This window comes from Vigna radiata, chromosome 1, assembly GCF_000741045.1.
Source record: "Vigna radiata var. radiata cultivar VC1973A chromosome 1, Vradiata_ver6, whole genome shotgun sequence".
NCBI lineage: Eukaryota > Viridiplantae > Streptophyta > Magnoliopsida > Fabales > Fabaceae > Vigna > Vigna radiata.
In genome coordinates, this window is record NC_028351.1 from 12665389 (window position 1) to 12684488 (window position 19100).

General features: G+C 33.0%; 2 protein-coding genes across 2 annotated transcripts; one reads left to right on the forward strand and one right to left on the reverse strand.

Moving 5' to 3' along the window:
• Nucleotides 1-5613: 5613 nt before the first annotated feature.
• On the forward strand, nucleotides 5614-13373 carry LOC106774209 (EVI5-like protein). The gene is made up of 9 exons (XM_014661118.2): nucleotides 5614-5937; nucleotides 6830-7037; nucleotides 7138-7339; nucleotides 8575-8745; nucleotides 8822-8938; nucleotides 9130-9327; nucleotides 9407-9466; nucleotides 9544-9642; nucleotides 12868-13373. Exons 2-9 carry the CDS (start codon nucleotides 6901-6903, stop codon nucleotides 12976-12978), a joined length of 1095 nt encoding a protein of 364 aa, XP_014516604.1. The 5' UTR covers nucleotides 5614-5937; nucleotides 6830-6900; the 3' UTR covers nucleotides 12979-13373.
• A 2896-nt stretch (nucleotides 13374-16269) lies between these two features.
• LOC106757679 (stress-induced protein KIN2-like) lies at nucleotides 16270-17316 on the reverse strand. The gene is made up of 3 exons (XM_014640427.2): nucleotides 17212-17316; nucleotides 16461-16529; nucleotides 16270-16350 (listed from the first exon to the last, which is right to left on the reverse strand). Exons 1-3 carry the CDS (start codon nucleotides 17263-17265, stop codon nucleotides 16270-16272), a joined length of 204 nt encoding a protein of 67 aa, XP_014495913.1. The 5' UTR covers nucleotides 17266-17316.
• Nucleotides 17317-19100: the final 1784 nt, after the last annotated feature.

The window sequence follows — 19100 nt, forward strand, 5'->3', positions numbered from 1 at the left end:
TGAGCCGTCCTCCCTGTTCTTGCTGGATCATTAGTTGTATTATACCCTGTCGCCAATCGGTTCGTGGTGCGGTCACGTTAGCGGCGCATGCTTCCAACAAAGGCTTATGCAGTGTAGTTTTGATCACTGAAGATAGTTGAGATTTTTCTCGAGAATGAGTTAACTTTGACAACAGATCTGCCCGGGAATTTTATGATCGGGGTATGTGGGTCACAGAGAAACTGGTGAATGATTTGATCAAATCATTGACTTTGTGATAATAACGCAACAAATGATCGTCCTTGACCTGAAAAGTTCCGTTAAGCTGTTCCACGACTAACTGAGAGTCCATTCTGCACTCCAGATTATTGACTTCCAACTCTTTAGCCAATAATAAACCGCTAATGAGAGCTTCATATTCCGCCTGGTTATTGCTGAGTTGGAAGTTAAAGCTAACCGCCTGTTCGATTAGCATGTCGCCCGGTCTTTCTAACACAATGTCGGTGCCTCCTCCTCTTTTGTCAGAAGACCCATCTACATTAAGATGCCAAATGTTGGGTTCTTCCGGATGGTATGCTTCGGCGATAAAGTCAGCTAAGTGCTGACCTTTCACAGAACCTTGAGGTTCATATTGTAAACCGAACTCAGATAGCTCGATCGCCTAGGCTACAATCCTTCCGGCCAAGTCAGGCTTTCGAAGGATCTTGGCGATCGGATGATTTGTCCGGACGACAACCTGATGACTTTGAAAATACGGCCGGAGACGTCGTGCTGCTGTGAGCAATGCGAGCGCCACTTGTTCTACATGAGAATATCTTTCTTTTGGTCCTTGCAGGGTTCGGCTGATAAAATATATCAGCTTAAAATCAGGATGTTCCTGGATGAGAGTTGCGCTTATTGAATGGCTGGATGCAGCCAAATAAAGTTGTAAATCGAACCCCTCAGTTGGACGGGCCATGATAGGTGGACTGGTCAGAATGCTTTTTACTTTAGAAAAGGCCTCTTCGCAGTCGTTGTCCCAATGTCGAAGTACATCCTTTTTCATGTTCTTCAGGATAGGTCTGATGTGATTAGAGAGCCTGGGTATGAATCATGATAGAGGTGTTAGACGTCCGACTAAACATTGGACATCCTTTAACTTAGTAGGACTTTTCATCTCCAATATTGCCCTACACTTATCTGGATTCGCCTCTATTCCTCGATGGGTTAGCATGAAACCCAAGAATTTTCCGGCGGACACCCCGAAAGTGCATTTATTGGGATTTAGACGCATGTTGTAATGCCCGAGTTGTTGAAAAACTTCTTCTAAATCTTTAAGATGTTGTTGATGTGTGTGACTTCGTATTACCATATCGTCGACATATACCTCCATGCAACGGGCTATCTGACTATGGAAGACTTTATCCATTAGGCGTTGATAAGTGACACCCGCATTTTTGAGTCCGAACGACATGACTTCAAAGCAGTAATTTGCCTGCTCTGTAATAAAGACTGTCTTTTCTCTGTCCGGGGCGTGCATCAAGATCTGATTATACCCTGAGTAGGCATCCAGGAAACTTAGAACAGTGTGTCCGAACGCTCCATCTACCAAACGGTCGATATTGGGAAGATGATAAGAATCTTTGGGGCATGCTTTATTGAGGTCCGTGAAGTCCACACACATCCTCCATTGTCCGTTCGCCTTTTTTACCATGACCACATTAGATAACCATGTAGTATAGGTCAATTCTCGTATGAATCCTACCTTGAGGAGCTTGTCAACCTCATTTCGGATGACCGACCGCTTTTCATCACCGAACCTTCGTTTCTTTTGAGATACCGGTCGAGCTTCTCGGAATATGGACAATTTGTGTGAGATGACACTGGGATGGATTCCGGGCATATCTGACGCGCTCCAGGCGAACAAGTCGTTGTTATCCTTTAACAGCTCCTTCAATGCATTTTCTTCAAATAGTTGAAGGTTGTCTCCGATTGAAGTAGTTTGTTGTTCGTTTTTACCCACCATGAAAGGCTTTATCTCACCTTCAGGTTGTATGCGTTCGTCTGTATTGGTCCTGGGATCAAGATTGATCAGGATTGCTTCAGTACGGTTCTCCCTTTTGTAAGGCGCGACCTTTAGACCAACCACGTAGCATTGGCAAGCGGTTTTCTGATCCGCCCGGACAATGGATATATTTCCCTTGTCCGTAGGAAATTTCATTGCCAAATGTGGGGTAGACACGATTATCCTAAAAGCATTTAGGCAAGGGCGTCCTAGAAGGGCGTTATAGGACGTGTTTGCTTCCACTAGCAAGAAACGAACTCTGAGCTCTTTACCATCATCATCGGACCCTAAGCGGGTTCGTAAGTCGATGTACCCCCGAGTGTCTACTCTTTCTCCGGCAAAACCAACAATTTGCTCGTTAAACGGAGCAATCATATCTTCTGTGATTTCCATTCTTCGAAAGGTTGTCCAGTATAATATATTGACCGAACTACCCTGATCGACTAGGACTTTACTCACATCGTATTGTGCAATGCGGGCAGTGATGACCATGGGATCGTCTTGATCAGGATCTGGTGCGTGAAAATCCCTGTTTGTAAATGTTATATCCGGCATTGACGCCGGATTTCGTACCACTGAGTGTACGCTGCGCAGATTTCTCAAATGTTTATTCCGGGCTGAGGATGAAGCACTTCCTCTAGCAAAACCGCCTGAGATGGTATCAATTTTGCCTTTAACTATGGGTTCCCGCTCTCTGGGTCAACTGCGGGATCTGTGACTCGGTGGACTACGAGAACGGTCGCGTGAGTGATTACCTTTTCGTTTTACATGTTCCGGGCTTCTTCGTGTCTTTCTGGGAGAGTGTCCCGCGCGGCCGGAATCTTCCTTTACAAATTCTCGAAGATGGCCGGCACGGATTAGCTTCTCTAATTCATCCTTGAGAGTTTGGCAATCTTCAGTAGTATGTCCCCCCGAATTATGGAATCGGCATATCTGCGTTGCATCCATATTTTTTGGTGGAAATTTTCTTCTTTGAAAGATGAGGTTCGATTGTAGAGCTCTTTCCAACACCTTTTCTCTGGGGGCGGTAAGATGCGCATAGCGGTCGTATCTAGGGTTTAGATTCACCATTGGTTTCTGTTCCCGGACGTTCTCAGCTCTCCGCTTGCCCTCTTTTTTGTTAACACTTATCGGATGCTCCTCGTGTTGTTGCTTCCAGAAAATCCTCTGATCTTCCATTTTAATAAATTTGGCCATCTTTTGTTGCAGCTCCTCCAATGTATTGGGTAATTCGGCATATAAGCTTTCGGAGACGAATCCTGCTTTTAGGCAGTTGGGTAGACTGCTGATGATGAATTCGGGACTGGCTCCCTTTATCCTCCGGGCGACATGGTTGTATCGGTGCATGAAAGCTCTGAGAGTTTCGTCTTTTCCCTGTCTGAGATTGACTAGCTCGACAGCAGTAACCTCCTCATATCGGTTGGTGGAATATTGCTTTTTGAACATGTTTGTCAGCGTGCGGAAACTATCCACCGAATTGGGTGGAAAGGTATAATACCATTCTAGGGCTTCTCCCCTCAGTGACAGGGAGAACGCCCGACATTTTACTGGATCACTTTGAGTGTAGAAGGCCATAGAATCAATGAAATTCCGCAAATGATGCTCTGGATTTGTCGTGCCGTCGAATTTCTCCACCTGAGATGGAGGTCGATCAGGCATAGGAGCCTGCATGATGGCATCAGTGAACGGCAAGAAGTCTGGGGACCGGGGGGGAGGAGGTGGATTATGATTCTGACTATCTTCGGATGTCTCCCGGTCGTGTTGATTTTCTTTGCTGCGTTCGGCATCATCAGTCTTCTTCTGTTATAATTCTTGCTGTAAAGTTGCAATAGTCTGGGCTTGCTCTTCTAACTGCGCCTGCAGTTCTCTTATCATCTAAATTGGATCTGGATTCTCCATGCCTCTTATGGTCACCATTGGGAGTCTTGTCCTTTCGGGCCCCACGGTGGGCGCCAAAATGTTTCGGTATGAATATTTTGGGGATCAAATGGACTGACCTGGATGACGTGACACTCCCGCTTTCTTCCAATCTTCAACCGTCTGGAATCTCCAAGCTTTGACCGGGGGAGGTACCTGCAATGGCACTCCGACGCCCAAGTCAGGGTAAGTAATGAAGAGCCTTGAAAGCAAGGCTGAAGGTTCTCAATATGAGAATGCAGAGCGAAATCACTCAACTAATTCAAGAATACTGTAAAGCAAAGTGGTGTATGAGAGAGCATACATGGTTTGTCATTCTAGCCCTGTATATATAGATTGTTATCAAATATAAACAGAATATAATATAAACAGCTATACCTGAATATCCGGTTGTTTATATCTTATTTGATCTTATCTGATACTTATGATATAGATGGCTAAGATATTATTGCGATGGATTATATCCTTATGATGGATCGTTGGCCCAATAATAGAAACGATAATGACTCCTCATTAATATGATTAAGGCCCATTAATCATTTTGGACCGTTCAGTTACTAATCATAACCGTTCGACCCAAATAGCCTATCGTAAAATTATTATGCGAATATTCATTTTATATAGGTTTTACTAACATATGGTACCAACGTAACATTTATGTATATAGCAAAATTATTTATATTCCTTTTTTTTTTCTTTTCCCCGTCTAATCAGTTAGTTAGAAGTTTTTCGGACCTTTCAATTTCATGTTTTAACAGTTATTTAAATCGAATTTTAATTAAAGCCAGCTTTAATATGAAAAGCATTCATATTCTATCGATGAACTTTTTGTTTAAAGAACTAATTAATATTACAATTTAAATAATGTAGAATAATGATAAAATTTGTTTAAATTAGACCTTAAAATAATTGAATATCCTAAAGCTAATGAAGACCTAATAGTCTTCATGGCCCTACATTTGCCTTATATGATAATCTATGTCTATGGATCTCATTCAATTATTTTTTTTTTGAACGTGATTACTATTTTTACATTTCAGTAAATTATTATTTCTTTCTCAGTTGTCCTCAAATTATTATTATTATTTTCTAAATTGTCCTCAAATTAATTGATGAAAACCACATGATAGATTAATTTATATATTGAATTTTGCAACACGACAATAAATATTGTCTTATTCGATCTATGTTATTGCTTTTAATTTACAATAATAATTTTCTTTTCAATTTACCAATAATATGAGACAACATATCAATAATAATTTTCTTTTTAATTTACCAATATCACACATATTCATTTTTATTATAAATGGATAAATAATTTTTATGCCATATTTTATTTTCATTAATTAATTTTTTTTGTCATGATTTCTTTTCTATCCTTATCCTTACATTAAAGACATTAGCTAACACGAGATTGGATTTTGTTTTCTCTTTCATTTAATCTTTTTTCTTACCTAATTCCTAAATAAATAAATGAATTAATAACAGAATTGTTGGAAATTGAAAAATAAAAGAAAACATTAATTCTTTTTTTCTTTTATTCCAACTTTTTTCTTATACTAATTCCTGATAAATAAATAAATGAATAAATAACAGAATTGTTGGAAACTGAAATATAAAAGAAAACTGAAAAATAAAAGAAAACTGAAAAATAAAAATGACTATTTTTCTTCCTTTTCTTCCTCTTGTTGAAAACGCCCATCTCTCTCTCATTTCCCACTTTCGAGGTTGTTGCCTTTTGCCGGCTAGCCCGATTCCTCCTATTTTCGTTTCTGTGTTCCTTCCAAATTCCACAATTTCAATAACACCCTCCCTTCGTGTACCACTTTTCACCAATTCAACCTTTGATCTTTGATCTTTCCACCCATTTTCTTGTTTGATCGGGGGATTCTCAATTTGAGTGCCCCTTCTGTTTCTTGTCTCACCATTGGGGCCAATAATCTGCGCTTTCTTCAGATTGAAAGCAATGAGCGTAGGGTTCGAGCGGAATGATGGTACGGATAATGAAAGATGAAAAATGTAATTTGGTTGTGTGTATTCGGCATAGTAATGTTGTTTAAATTCTTAAGTTACATCATCAACTCTAGCTACTTCTACCATGTATAATTTAATTTCCACGAATTTGGCACAGTAAATGTTATCGTGGTATTGAGTTTTGATTAATTTTGAATGAACAAAATAACTTTTTCCTACAGATAATATACCTTTGGTAGCACATCGTTTACATATTCTTTTGTGTAGAACAGGTATTCGCTTATATGTAACTGAATGAAGAATAAAAAAGTGTGTTTTATGTTTACGATCTTAATGAATTTGCAGTATCCACTTGCTCCTCCTGAGTTTTTTTCTTTGGTTTGTGTGCGCGTGTGTTGGACTGTTTACTTTATTCTATTTAGTCGTTAATTTACGAGTTTAATAGACATACATTGTTACTGTAAAGATTTCGTACTTTTGACCGATAAGAAACCATTATTTGTATGTCCTGGAAAATAGTTGTTATTGAAGTCATCAAATTTACATACATGTCAGTTAGTGACTATCACTGTGATTGGATGACAATGTGAAACTTATTTACATTGTTAGTGTGTAGACTTTTAATCCAATCTGTTTGACACCTTAATTAATGCAATTCTGTTGGTAACTAGGATTAGGATATAAATATATTTGATAAGGTTCTTGGTTGCTTTGTTTATTTTATGCTTATGGGTTATGGCACAGCAAACTGAAATCTCACAATACATTTATTCTAGTTATTACATACTTGCATTGCATGCTTTAAAATTAAATGAGCAAATACTGTAATTATGTGTATGAGAAACTTATACATTTTTCAGTAAATTTTGTAAATTGATAGTGACATCAATATTTTTGTGCATCTATTTTCAGGTTTTCCTCATAGTGATGATTAGGGAAGCCATTTGTCTTTTGATTTGAGAGAGCTGATTTGTGATTTTTGAATGGAAAAGAAAAGATTAGATGACTATGAACCAGGTCCAGTTCCTTCACCAAAGCCGGTAGATAGATTTGGTTTTGTAAAACAGGATAGTACTTCTGATGGTTTAGTCAAGAGTAGATCAGCCTATGAGTATGAGAGGTATTTTGCTTTCCTCCTGTTGATATGTGTTTTTTCTGTGTTACGAGCATAAAATAAATAGCCAGTGATTTTTACCTATGTTACCTCTATCATTCATCAGATATAGGGAAGAGAGAAGGGTTAGAAAATGGAGGAAGATGATTGGGGTTGGTGGCAGTGATTGGAAGCATTATCTGAGGAGAAAACCTCATGTTGTTAAAAGGCGTATAAGGAAAGGAATTCCAGATTGTTTAAGGGGCCTTGTTTGGCAGTTGATATCTGGAAGTCGAGACCTACTGCTGATGAACCCTGGAGTTTATGAGGTAATCAAGTTAAATCGTACTGATGAAAAATTATGATTCATTTTGTACAACACTGTGTTACCTATGATCAGTGCTTGTCTCGCTGTTGTTTGTTATAGTTCTCCAATAAATATGAACTGAAGAATATTCTCCATTTTTATGTGCACATCTTTTTACGGCTTTGTATATTTGTGCTTGCTGTTGCAGTGTCACCACCCTGGTGGTTATGCGTGGTGTTTGAGTTGAACAATATTTTTCTTAGTAATGTAGGTTATGAATTATTTTGAATATGGATGTGTAGATATTTGAAGTTGTTGGAGAATCTATATTGACCAAATATATAACCAAATTACAGTATGGGTGTAAATCTTTCTTTATAAGTTAGTTTTGTGAAGTTAAGTAAGATTCATAGTCTACTTTTTAATATGGTATAAGACTCTATACTAGTGAAATTTGTTAGACCTATCACACCTGCTATTGGGCTATCCACAAATATGCAGTGATGTGCTTGAGATGTCCAGTCCTTGTTGTGAAGGGTGTGGTTAAGATCTCACATGTATTATAAGTTAGTGTATATCTTATCTTATAAGTTGATTTTACAAGGTTGAGTTAGACTTAAAGTTTACTTTTTAAGAAAAATTATTGGATCAATTTTATTTGACAGACAGTTGCAAGGAAATTCTACTTTAATGTTATCTTCCTAAAAGAACCATTTTATTATTATTGGAGTAGTATTTTAAATATGGATGTATAGATATATTTGAAGTTATTTGATCATTTTTTTTTTATTTGATTGCAATAATTGAAATCCTACTTTGGAGTTGTCTTCCTAAAGAATCATTTTTATTATTATTATAGTAGTATTTTACTATGCAAAACGGTTAGTGTTATATGTTCTGTAATGATTGAGCAGTTGTGTATTTAGTTAAGTCTGGTGAGTCTGTTGCAATATGTTATGTTTTCTGTTCCTAGTTAGTTAGGTATCGCATGCTGAATGTTTAATGTTACTCCGCTATATATATTGCTGATCTCTTATCTTTTGTATCTTGTCAAATACAATTTTACTCACATTCAAATATTCTTCTTTTGTTTCTCTGATCTTTAAGAATTTTGTATAAAATTGAAGAGATAGTGTGAATTACGTGGTTTTTTATACTGAAGTTTCCTCCTTTTCTTTATGAAATTATCTTGAATTTTATGACACAACTGTTCCTTGTTTTGGAGTTTGCTTTGACAAGACATTGCATTTATTGCAGCAACTTGTCATCTATGAGACATCAGCCTCTGAACTGGATATAATTCGAGACATTTCTCGCACCTTCCCTTCTCATGTATTCTTCCAACAGAGACATGGACCTGGACAGCGGTCTCTCTACAATGTTCTAAAGGCTTACTCTGTCTTTGACAGAAATGTTGGATATGTTCAGGTTTTACACAGGAACTCATCACCTTTTTGTGCTTGTTGTGAAGAAATTCATAATATTGATCATTTTAAAACTCCAGGGAATGGGGTTTTTAGCGGGGCTTTTGCTTCTGTATATGAGTGAGGAGGATGCATTTTGGTTGTTGGTGGCATTGTTGAAAGGAGCTGTTCATGCCCCAATGGAAGGCTTGTATTTGGTAATTGTTTTATTCTATGCATTTATTTGTTTGGATTACTGATGTTGTATGTGTTATCCCTCTCTTATATAAGAAGATACATGATATTCTATGAGGAAAGATTAGGATATGCAGAGAATTATGTTTCTTTTTAACATTTTACTTTGATTATAATTCTTGTCTAAGCGAAACTGCTGTTATATTGATTGCAGGCAGGATTGCCTCTGGTACAACAATACCTCTTTCAATTTGAATGCTTGGTGAGAGAGCATCTACCGAAGTTGGGCGAACATTTTTCCAATGAAATGATAAATCCTAGCATGTATGCTAGCCAGTGGTTCATAACTGTATTTTCATATTCCTTTCCATTTCATTTGGCTCTTCGAATTTGGGATGTCTTTCTCTACGAGGTTAGCAGTGCTTTCTGTCTGAAGAACCATATATTGGTTAGAAATATGAGCCTATAATGATCACTTTCTTATCCTTCAGGGTGTTAAAATTGTCTTCAAAGTTGGCTTGGCCCTATTAAAGTACTGCCATGATGACTTGGTTAGTATCATTTGACCTGTCTCCGTTGTAAACCAAAGCAAACATCTACTCACTGTTTGTGTTTGTTTGTTTATCAGGTTAAACTACCTTTTGAAAAACTCATACATGCTTTGAAAAACTTCCCTGGGAATGCAATGAATCCAGATATGTTGTTACCACTTGCTTATTCCATCAAGGTTCTCTTCCTTTCTGTGTTTTTTTATTTTTTTATTTTTTTTAAGTTCTACATACCCAAAAACACATGTTCTCCTCTTTGTCATAGAATATGAATGACATGCGTCCTTGTTATTTTTCCTTCACTTTGTAAACTTTAACATGCATTTTTGTTTGCCAAACTCCAAGTTACTTGTAAAATTGAATGTTGTACTATCTGTAACTTATAAAACTCTGATTTAATGATTTGGCTGATTAAGTGGTAATCATAGTATTGATACAAGAAATGAAAGGAGAAATGAAACTAACCTCAAAATCTAGGATGAAATGAAGGATAGTGACTGTCATTTCAGAAAAAAAAAATACTAGAAAGGATTTTGATGACACTTGAGATTGAAATTCTATTGTGAGAAGTGGTGTTATAAAAAAAAAGGATGGTGGATTTTTCACTGGTAGCCACAGCTTGACCCCAACAAATCGTGTTTCACATGGCAGTTGCATCGGGCATTGGAGAGGGTGACTTGGCGGCTTGGTGGTCCTTTGTGAAATGAAGGAGAAGCCTTAATATTCTCTCTTCCTTTTTTTCCTGGCTGTCCAAGTGTTCTTTTTTCTTAAAAAAGGGGGTTAGGCCATACAACTCGGGCCAAACCAAACATTTAGAGCAAAATTTTAATCTAGGAACTGTACCCAACTTGAAGGAATCCACCTATCATCCAACTTATTTTTTTGTGAAGTCCCATCGCCACAATTGCTGAATGCAAGTCCTCTTTTCTTTTCTTATTTTTTTTTTTCTTTCAATTTCCTGTTTACTCAGCATTGCCCCCACTCACTTTATTTGTCTTTCTTTTGTTTTTTTCACTCATTAGTTCTTTTCTGAAAAATTTATCACCAGTTTTCCGGCAACGATAAGGGTCACTGGATGCGGCATAAATGGCTCAGTTTGGAAACATTGTCATCTCATGAATGAATCGAACTTTAATAGAACTGTTTGTAATTATTGTGGAAAAATTATGAAAGGAGTTATTAGAGTCAAAACACATCTAATGGCAAATAAGTGCAATGCTGCAGCTTGCACCAAGACAAGAGAAGAGCTTTGAAAACTATTTAAAGAAAAAACCTGCCACCTCCTCCATCAATGCCATACATAGTGCGGCTTATGGTAATAATGAGAGTGAAGACGATGTTGAAATTTCCACAGCTAGCAATGATAAAGGGAGAAAGAGTGGAGGAAACAAAGGGCCGCTGAATATGTTTTTTTGTAGAAATCCAACTACTGCAAAATATAAGAGAAAAAAGGTGAAACTAAGGCAAGATTACTTGATTTAAAGGTATCAGTGCAATAATATATTACTTGATTTTGGTACCAAACATACTTGTGATTCACCCTAGTAAGATTGAAGGACTTTCAAGATATGATGGATGCTATTGGTGCCAGTGGACCTAATTTGCCAGGTTCTACATATCGTGAAACTAGATTTCACTCCTAACAAAGAGATGGATTACACTTAAAAGTTGTTAAAAGATCATAAAATGTAGTATATCAAACATGGTTGTTCTATTATATCGGATGCATGGACTGACCAAAAGCAACTATGCTTGATTAAGCTTTTCATGAACTCTCCTGTAGGGACAATATTTGTCAAGTTCATTGATGACTTTATATTTGTGAAGATAGGGAGTAAACTATTTGGGATGCTTCATACCCTTGTGGAGGAGATTGGAGAAGAAAATGTTGTTAAAGTTATCATAGATAATGGAAGCAATTAGGTATTAGCTAGTAAATTGTTTGAATAGAGAAGACCTCGTCTATATTGGACTCCTTGTGCTGCCTATTGCATGAACTTATGCTTGAAGACATTGGAAAACTTCCTTAGTTAAATAAGACAATTCAAAGGGGAGTTAGTCTTGTTGGCTTTATTTACATAACTATTCTAGTTCCTTGAGTTTTGTTGAGACAATTCACAAATAAGAGAGAATTGGTAAGACACGTGGTTATGAGGTTTGCTCCCTCTAATTCATAACTACAAAGGTTGCATCAAGAGAGAGGAAATTTGTGAAAGATGTTCACTTAAAATGAATGGAGCAATAACGAGCTGTCTATGGAAGCTAAGTGGAGGGAAGCTAAAAAAGTTATTCTTATGTCATCATTTTGGAATCATGTGGTTTTTACTCTCAAAGTCATGACTTCCCTTGTCTATGTAGAGTCTTGTGGATAGGGAAAGAAAAGTAGCTTTTAAAGGCGTGCAATTTTGAATTACCTGGTGTAATACCTTATGTACAGCATTGCAACCCCAGGCATGCGCCCAGGACTTTGAAATTTCTAAATAAAGTCTCCCGAAAATGACTTCCTTTTGATTTGTTTGTCTGCCGTGCAAACCTTTAACTCTGCCAATATAGGCAAATTTATGTGAAAATTAGGTATCTAAAGTAAATCATTGAAATAAAACTTGTCAAAATTCTTGTAAACAAGTAGGTCGTATGGCAGTTTATTGGAATGTAAAAGAAAAATAGAAGATTTAGATAAAGTGAAAATGCATTGAGAATCCTAAACCTTAAGTGATTCATTAGATTTGCTTAACTCCAGGACTTAAATAGTATATACTTGGGTTGTTGGAATACCCTTATCGTAACTTATTTATTGGCCCATATGCTCTCTCTTTCTGGATCACCTCTGGAATGGCCTGGGAGATGACGAGGATGTAAGGGAATTTCTTTGATCGGTTGTAGGTGACAAACAAAATCTACATTGTCTTTGTCACGGGAATTTTTCTTAGGCGTCTTGGAAATTTGGTGTCTGGAAACAATGCTTTAGTGACTAAATGATTATTACATTTTATTTTAGTGTCACCTAATAATTTAGAGCAGTTATAGTTAAACTAAATCAGAACATGGCAATATGATACGTTCTGTCGTAACAATGCTCAATTTTCTTACGCTGTCCTATCATATGATGATGCATAATTGAATTAGAGTTGGCACATATGAACAAGTATCTTGCTTGGTCAAAGCCATATTACCAGATCATCATGTACTATTTATGGTTCTGTTCCTCTGTCTAAACAGTAGAACTCCTACTTCGACATTTACACTTTTGTTTAATTAGTTCTTTACCATATACTGACTAAATACATGTGTTGCACACTACATAATGGTCATTACAATTTTACATGGGTGTGATGTTATTACACTGTATAGTTCTTTTGTATAATTTTAAGATTACAAGTCTGTAATATGGTTCTCATCATCAGATATCAAAGCGTTTGGAGGAATTGAAACAAGAGTATGAGACGAAGACTGGAAAGATTAGACGAGCTAGAGAGGTTTCTGAAAAACCAATGCTTCCTGGTGAGAGCAACTGAAGTGAGAGCATTTGTTAGACATGTAGAACTATTGGTAAACCTGAGAGCAGAACCTCTTAGTGAAGGTTTCTCTTTCATGCTGGGTGCTAATCCAGTGTGAAAATCATGCCCAAATCACGCCCTCAAATTGTATGTTGTGACCATGTATGTTGCATACTATGTACAGTTGTAGTAGTTGTTTCAGAATTAAAAAGAGGCTTCAATGAAGATGAAAATCTGTTGCATGCCTAGAGGCTCAGGGGTCTCATTTCCTTTTCTCTTTTACTACTCTATAAAGATAATGTTGTTTCAGAAATTGTTGTTATTGTTAATATTAAGGAGAAAGTGCTTTTGTTGTAAGACATTGTGTCTGTTTGAGTGAAACTGAGAAAGGAATCGGTTTTCAACTGTTTGTAGAGGAATATGTTCTCACCAAAAAAGCGACAAATAGATATTTTTGTTATTGAGTAAATTATGTTGTATTTTGGGAGGTTTGTTAAAGAAATGTCAAATTTCAAATCTTTTAATAAATTAATATAAATGAAGTTCATTGTTAATAAATTGAACTATTGTTATTCTGTCATAACTCTTAATGTTGTTTTGAAAACCTTCATGTTTTGTTTGTTAAATCAAAATTGTGAAGAATGTAGTTCCTCTTTTGTCCTAACAGTAGTCTTATAAAGTATTGGGAAAGTTAGTTTGTGACCTATTTGACCAGTTTAATTAACACAATGTTCGATAAGATATTCTAAAGTAATTTATTTCAGGACTTTTATCTATGCTATAACTTAATTTAACTAGCTTTTCATTTGTAGTTTATTTAATTTTTTATTCTTATATTTTTTAATTTATTTTTTTATTTTTATTTTTTTACTTGTTTTTATCCTTAATTTTTTGTATTTATTTTCTCATTACTAATATTTCATTACAAGATGTTATGTGAAAATTACAAACAATAAAAATTATAAAAACAAAAAAAAAACTCTAAAGTAACACATTAATTGAACTTAAACAATAATTTTTCTTGAAAATAAGTAAAAGTTAAATTTGACCAATATTTATTATATCAATTACTTTAAATAAAATACTTATTCAAATAAAAAGTTATGCAACTTTAGAAAAAATATAGAAATATTAAAACTTTTAATAAAATCTTAATTATTTTTTAAAGAAATCTAAAATTATAACTTCATAATAGTATTTTTTTAGAAAATATAAATTTTATTTATATAATAAAATTTATGTATTTGTATTTTTCTATGTCATTATATATTTACCAATTAATTTTGTAAGTTCCTCTTGTCCCTTCAAATATAGACAGCACCAAATATGGAACAGAGATTCTGAACTCAAAAATTAGTTTATTAATTTGGTTTTTAGTTAAGAGTTTATCCTCTGTTAAACATTTATAGACCAAGTTTAATGTATGTTTTGCTAAATACACTTTTACTATTCAAAGTCATGGCTAAATGAAGTAGAAAATACAACATGAAAAGCTAAAAGATAGGGATTTAAGAAGAATTTGACATTTATTAGAATAAATTAAAGTTTGATTATGTTTTCAATCCCTGATTTTGAAATAATATTTTACTTATATTATTTACTCTTTAGTATTTCAAATTAAAGAAAAATTTCTAAACAGTACATTTGAGAAATTAAAACAGCTATAAAAAAAGATTAATTTAATCTATTACATTTATTGTTAAGGGATCAAAATTATTATTTTTTAACCTTGAAAGACATTTTTTTTTTAAAATACGAGGAAGTAAAATCAGAATTACCCTAAACATAAACACTAAAAATATAATTAAACAAATATTTAATTACTTAAATTTGAAAATATTTCAAATTATATATACAAAAATAGTAACTCATCTCTCTCTTTTTTTCTCACTCTACACGCTCTTCTCTCCTCTTTCTACTTCTAGATTCTTTCTCTTTTCATTAGTAACATTGATATAAAAATATTAATATTTGTATTTTTGAATATTGATTATTATGTATAAATTTTTAATTATCAAATATTTGAAATTGATTCATTTTTTTATTTTCATAAAATTTAATACTGAAAATTTTCAGTTTTAAACATACTTTTAAAAAACATATTTTGCCCATTAAATAAATTCAATTGATACATCCAAACTAAAAAAAATTGAAATTTCAAAAACTTGCATTCATTCATTAAAATCAAATATTTGAAAGTAAAATAAAATAAAAGCAATTCAAATTTTGTGCTATTTTAAAATCCCTCTCCAAACATAAAATATTACTCAATATCCAATTTAAATCTTTCCTTTCTAATTTCTTTTTTCTCAAGTTACCAGAACAAACACATTGTTAATGAAGGAATATAAATGTTATAAATTTGCTGACGTGCTTTAAAAAAAAAAGTTTAAGAAATTGAGATATATTAAACTAAAATTTGAGGCCTATTTCAGACACAAATATATACACTAAAATTTAACATTAAGCTTTTAAACTTAAGGTTTAAACCTTTTTTTGTTCCTGAACGGATGTTCAGTTTAGTCTCCACTTTTAAAAATGTAAATCTTTGGTTCGTAAGGTATAAAAAATGTATCAAATGAGTCCTTTTTTGATGTTCATGGTCAAAGTACAAAGAGCAATCTAAAGTGTTGTTATTATTAAGAAACAAATCAGAGCAATCTAGTATAAAAATGTAGCAGTTGTTAAGAAACAACCAAAAACAGTATTTCAAGTCAAAAAATGATTCATTTGATACATTTTTTATAACTTAAGGACCAAAGATTTACATTTTTAAAAACGAAGACTAAACTGAACATCCCTTATAACTTAGAGACCAAAAAGAAGTTTAAACCTAAACTTAATTATGCTAATTAGGCACATGTATAGAGTATTTTGGTCTGTAACAAGATTTGCATTGTTCTGTAGTAACTGTTATTATTGATATTTTAAATTTTTAATGAAATGTTAACTTTTTCATTAAGATTTTTTCTTCAAAACGATTGCCAAGTCATTTGCAACATAAAAAGAATGATGTGTTTGTTGAAGAAATAAAACTATACATTTTAATTAATTGTTTCAATTATATCATATTTTAATCTTTATGAAAAAAAAAAAAAACTTTAACACGAATTATCTCATTTCAGCAAGGAGAGAATATCAGAACCATTCAACTGTGAAACAACATTAATTACTAATATTTGATTGAGCTGAACTCAACATAGAAAAAAAATTACATTTGAAAAAGAATGAAATAATATTCCTGTAAAATACATGCATCAGCACAACAGGGTTTATTTGAATAGAAACTAAAAAGATCCATATTCATCTTCATTTGTTGTTGTTCATCCCTGTTGCATTCTTCACAGCTTCAGCAGCTTCTTGTGCTTTAGCCTGCATTTGGTTTCCAACCTATATACATAACAAAATACACTTTCTTTTAATAATTGCATGTAAATTATGGATAATCACATCATTATAAATTTATTTTAATAGAATAATTAATGTTGGAAAATTATAACCTGTTGCAAGGATTCTTGAGCAGATTGAGCAGCATTGGAAGCCTTATCCATCATGGTGTTCGTCTTTTCCTGCAATTAATGCCACCAAAATTAAACCTTGTTGAGTGTCCTAAAAAATTATTAGACAGTCTTAAAAAGTGTCTAGTAATCAATATTGTTCTTGTAAATTTCATTAAGAAAATGAAGTTCAGATTGTGTTAGCTTTTTTTATGTTGTACCTATGTTGATTTTTTTAAAATATATTGACGTTCACATATTAAAAAAGTTTTTAATATATTTCAAATCATCAAAATTAGTGTTTATTGGTATATTTTGAGATCATAGGAAAGGAATAATACCAAAAACTAAAGAATTCAAATTTTTAAGAAATATTTTTATACATACACGGCAGAAAAAAAAGTTATTAATATTTCTTTTGAAGAGATATCGAAAATAAATCTGTGAAAGTTTAGTCCAAAACGAATATTATCTTAGAAATTCGTGTACATGGAACCTTTCCGACATTAATTAATAATCACATGTAGATGCATAACTAAAAACTTATACAATTTTTGTGCTAAACCTCCCAACTAAAATTTTGAAAGAAAGTTAAAGCTAAAACAACTATATTTCAAAAAAAGCAAGAAAGTCACACATGTAATGATGTTTCCATATATGTCAGAGAAATTATTAGATAATTTTGAAATAAAAAAGGGTTAAATGTTTCTTAGCAAAGTTTGGTTGAGTTAGAGAGAAAAAGTTAAAGAAAGACCTGAGCTTCACCCTTGGCTTGTCCAGCTTTGTAGCTCATGTTTTGGGAGTCCATCTTGATTCTTGTACTAAAATGTTTCTTTGTGAATATCAAGTGTTGTTTTAGGTTTTGATCAAATGCTAATATATTTTGTCTCAAACTCTTGTCACTTATATAGTTTCTCAATTCATTGCATAATTTCTTATCATGATTATGAGATTCACATTTTCCTCCTTCACATGCGTTTTCAAGGACACATGTCATGGCATTCTTGTTGATGGACATGTATGCATGTGGATGACATTCATTCATTGTTTTAATCTCATACATTTGGACTAGTTCTTATCATTTTTACTAATAATAGTGATTTTTTGTTCTATCTTATTGCTTAAATATTGGAGTAGGAAAGTCTACTTATGACAAAGTGAGAGATATATAGCAAATGATGTTTGTTTGGGTACTTAGCATTGTTAATTGATAAAATAATTAATGTAACAACCCCTTTTGTACTATGTTTTAGAGGAATAGTTTATTCCATTTTATATGAAGTGTTGTTAAAGAAATAATTTATTCTAAATTATTTATCATTTTATAAAATTAGAGATGCATTAAACATTTTTAGGACTAAACAAATACTTAAGTAGAGAGATGAAAGGTACATTAGCAAATTATATAATTTTGTTCTGTAAAATTTCAAACATTAATTGCCTTCTTAAATACATATAACAAAATCTTAGTGGTTGTTTTACTAGTAGAAAATAATGGTCGTAAAGCATTGACATAAGAGTTAGTCCATTAATTTTGAACAACTCGGATAAACTAGAAAAAAAAAAAATCAAACTAATATAGCTAATGCAAATTGGTTTATATATATATCTAAGTTTAATCCTATCAAACTAATGTAATTCAACTAAGGCTGATAATCAATATATTAAATTTTGGATTGTCGACAATTTATAATGTTATTGACTTTTTATTTTAAGTACTTATCTTTTAATCAACATTTAATGTATATTATGCCTTGATTACATTTGTGTTAATTTTGTGAGTGTATATTTAATTGTGGTTAATTAGATTTTATTATTTTTATTTTGTATAAAATTAAAATCAAATGCAAAATACAATTGAAAATTTATAAATTATAAGAAAATGTTGATTAAAATATATATATTTATCAGAGATTTTTTTTTATGAGATAAAGTCACAAATTAAAAGTAAAAGTGAGATATTAATTCATAAATCAATATCAAAGTTAAATGAATTAAAGTAGAATTTGTGAGAAGAATGAGAATGGACTAAAAAAGTTTCTATGATTTGACCAATGAAATATGGAACTGCTAATAAAAGATATTATTATTATTATTATTCATGTGTTAATTGTTTGTGTGAGAGATAGCTACAAGATGAGTGGACATTTGAAAATTTTTTCTATGATGATTTCTTTAAGAGATCGATACACAATAAGGAGTTGACAAGCTGAATTTGTTAAGCATTTTAAGTGTGTTTGAATCTCAACATTTTGATTGGGTTATGGAAGATTGATTGGAGAAAATGATCAAAAATGCTTTCAGCATATACTTGAGTACGATACCTTGAAAAATGATTCAAAGAAGCCTTTGTGTGTGAGAGGTTGTATAAGTTTCATACGACTATTAAAATGTTTTACTAAATTGTTAAATATACTGTTCATCCATTAATATATTTATTTATTTATTTTTAAAGTTTGAAAATTAAAATGTATTAAAATTTTAGAAAAGATTGAATTTCAATTTTTTACGTCTAAATTTAAGGATTAAAAACATATGTGACCTCTATAATGTTAAAGATGCAATAACTTTATATGACATTCCTATATTATGAAGTGTTAGACGATGTAGCTAATTCACTATAATAGAAGAAAAATAGTTTAC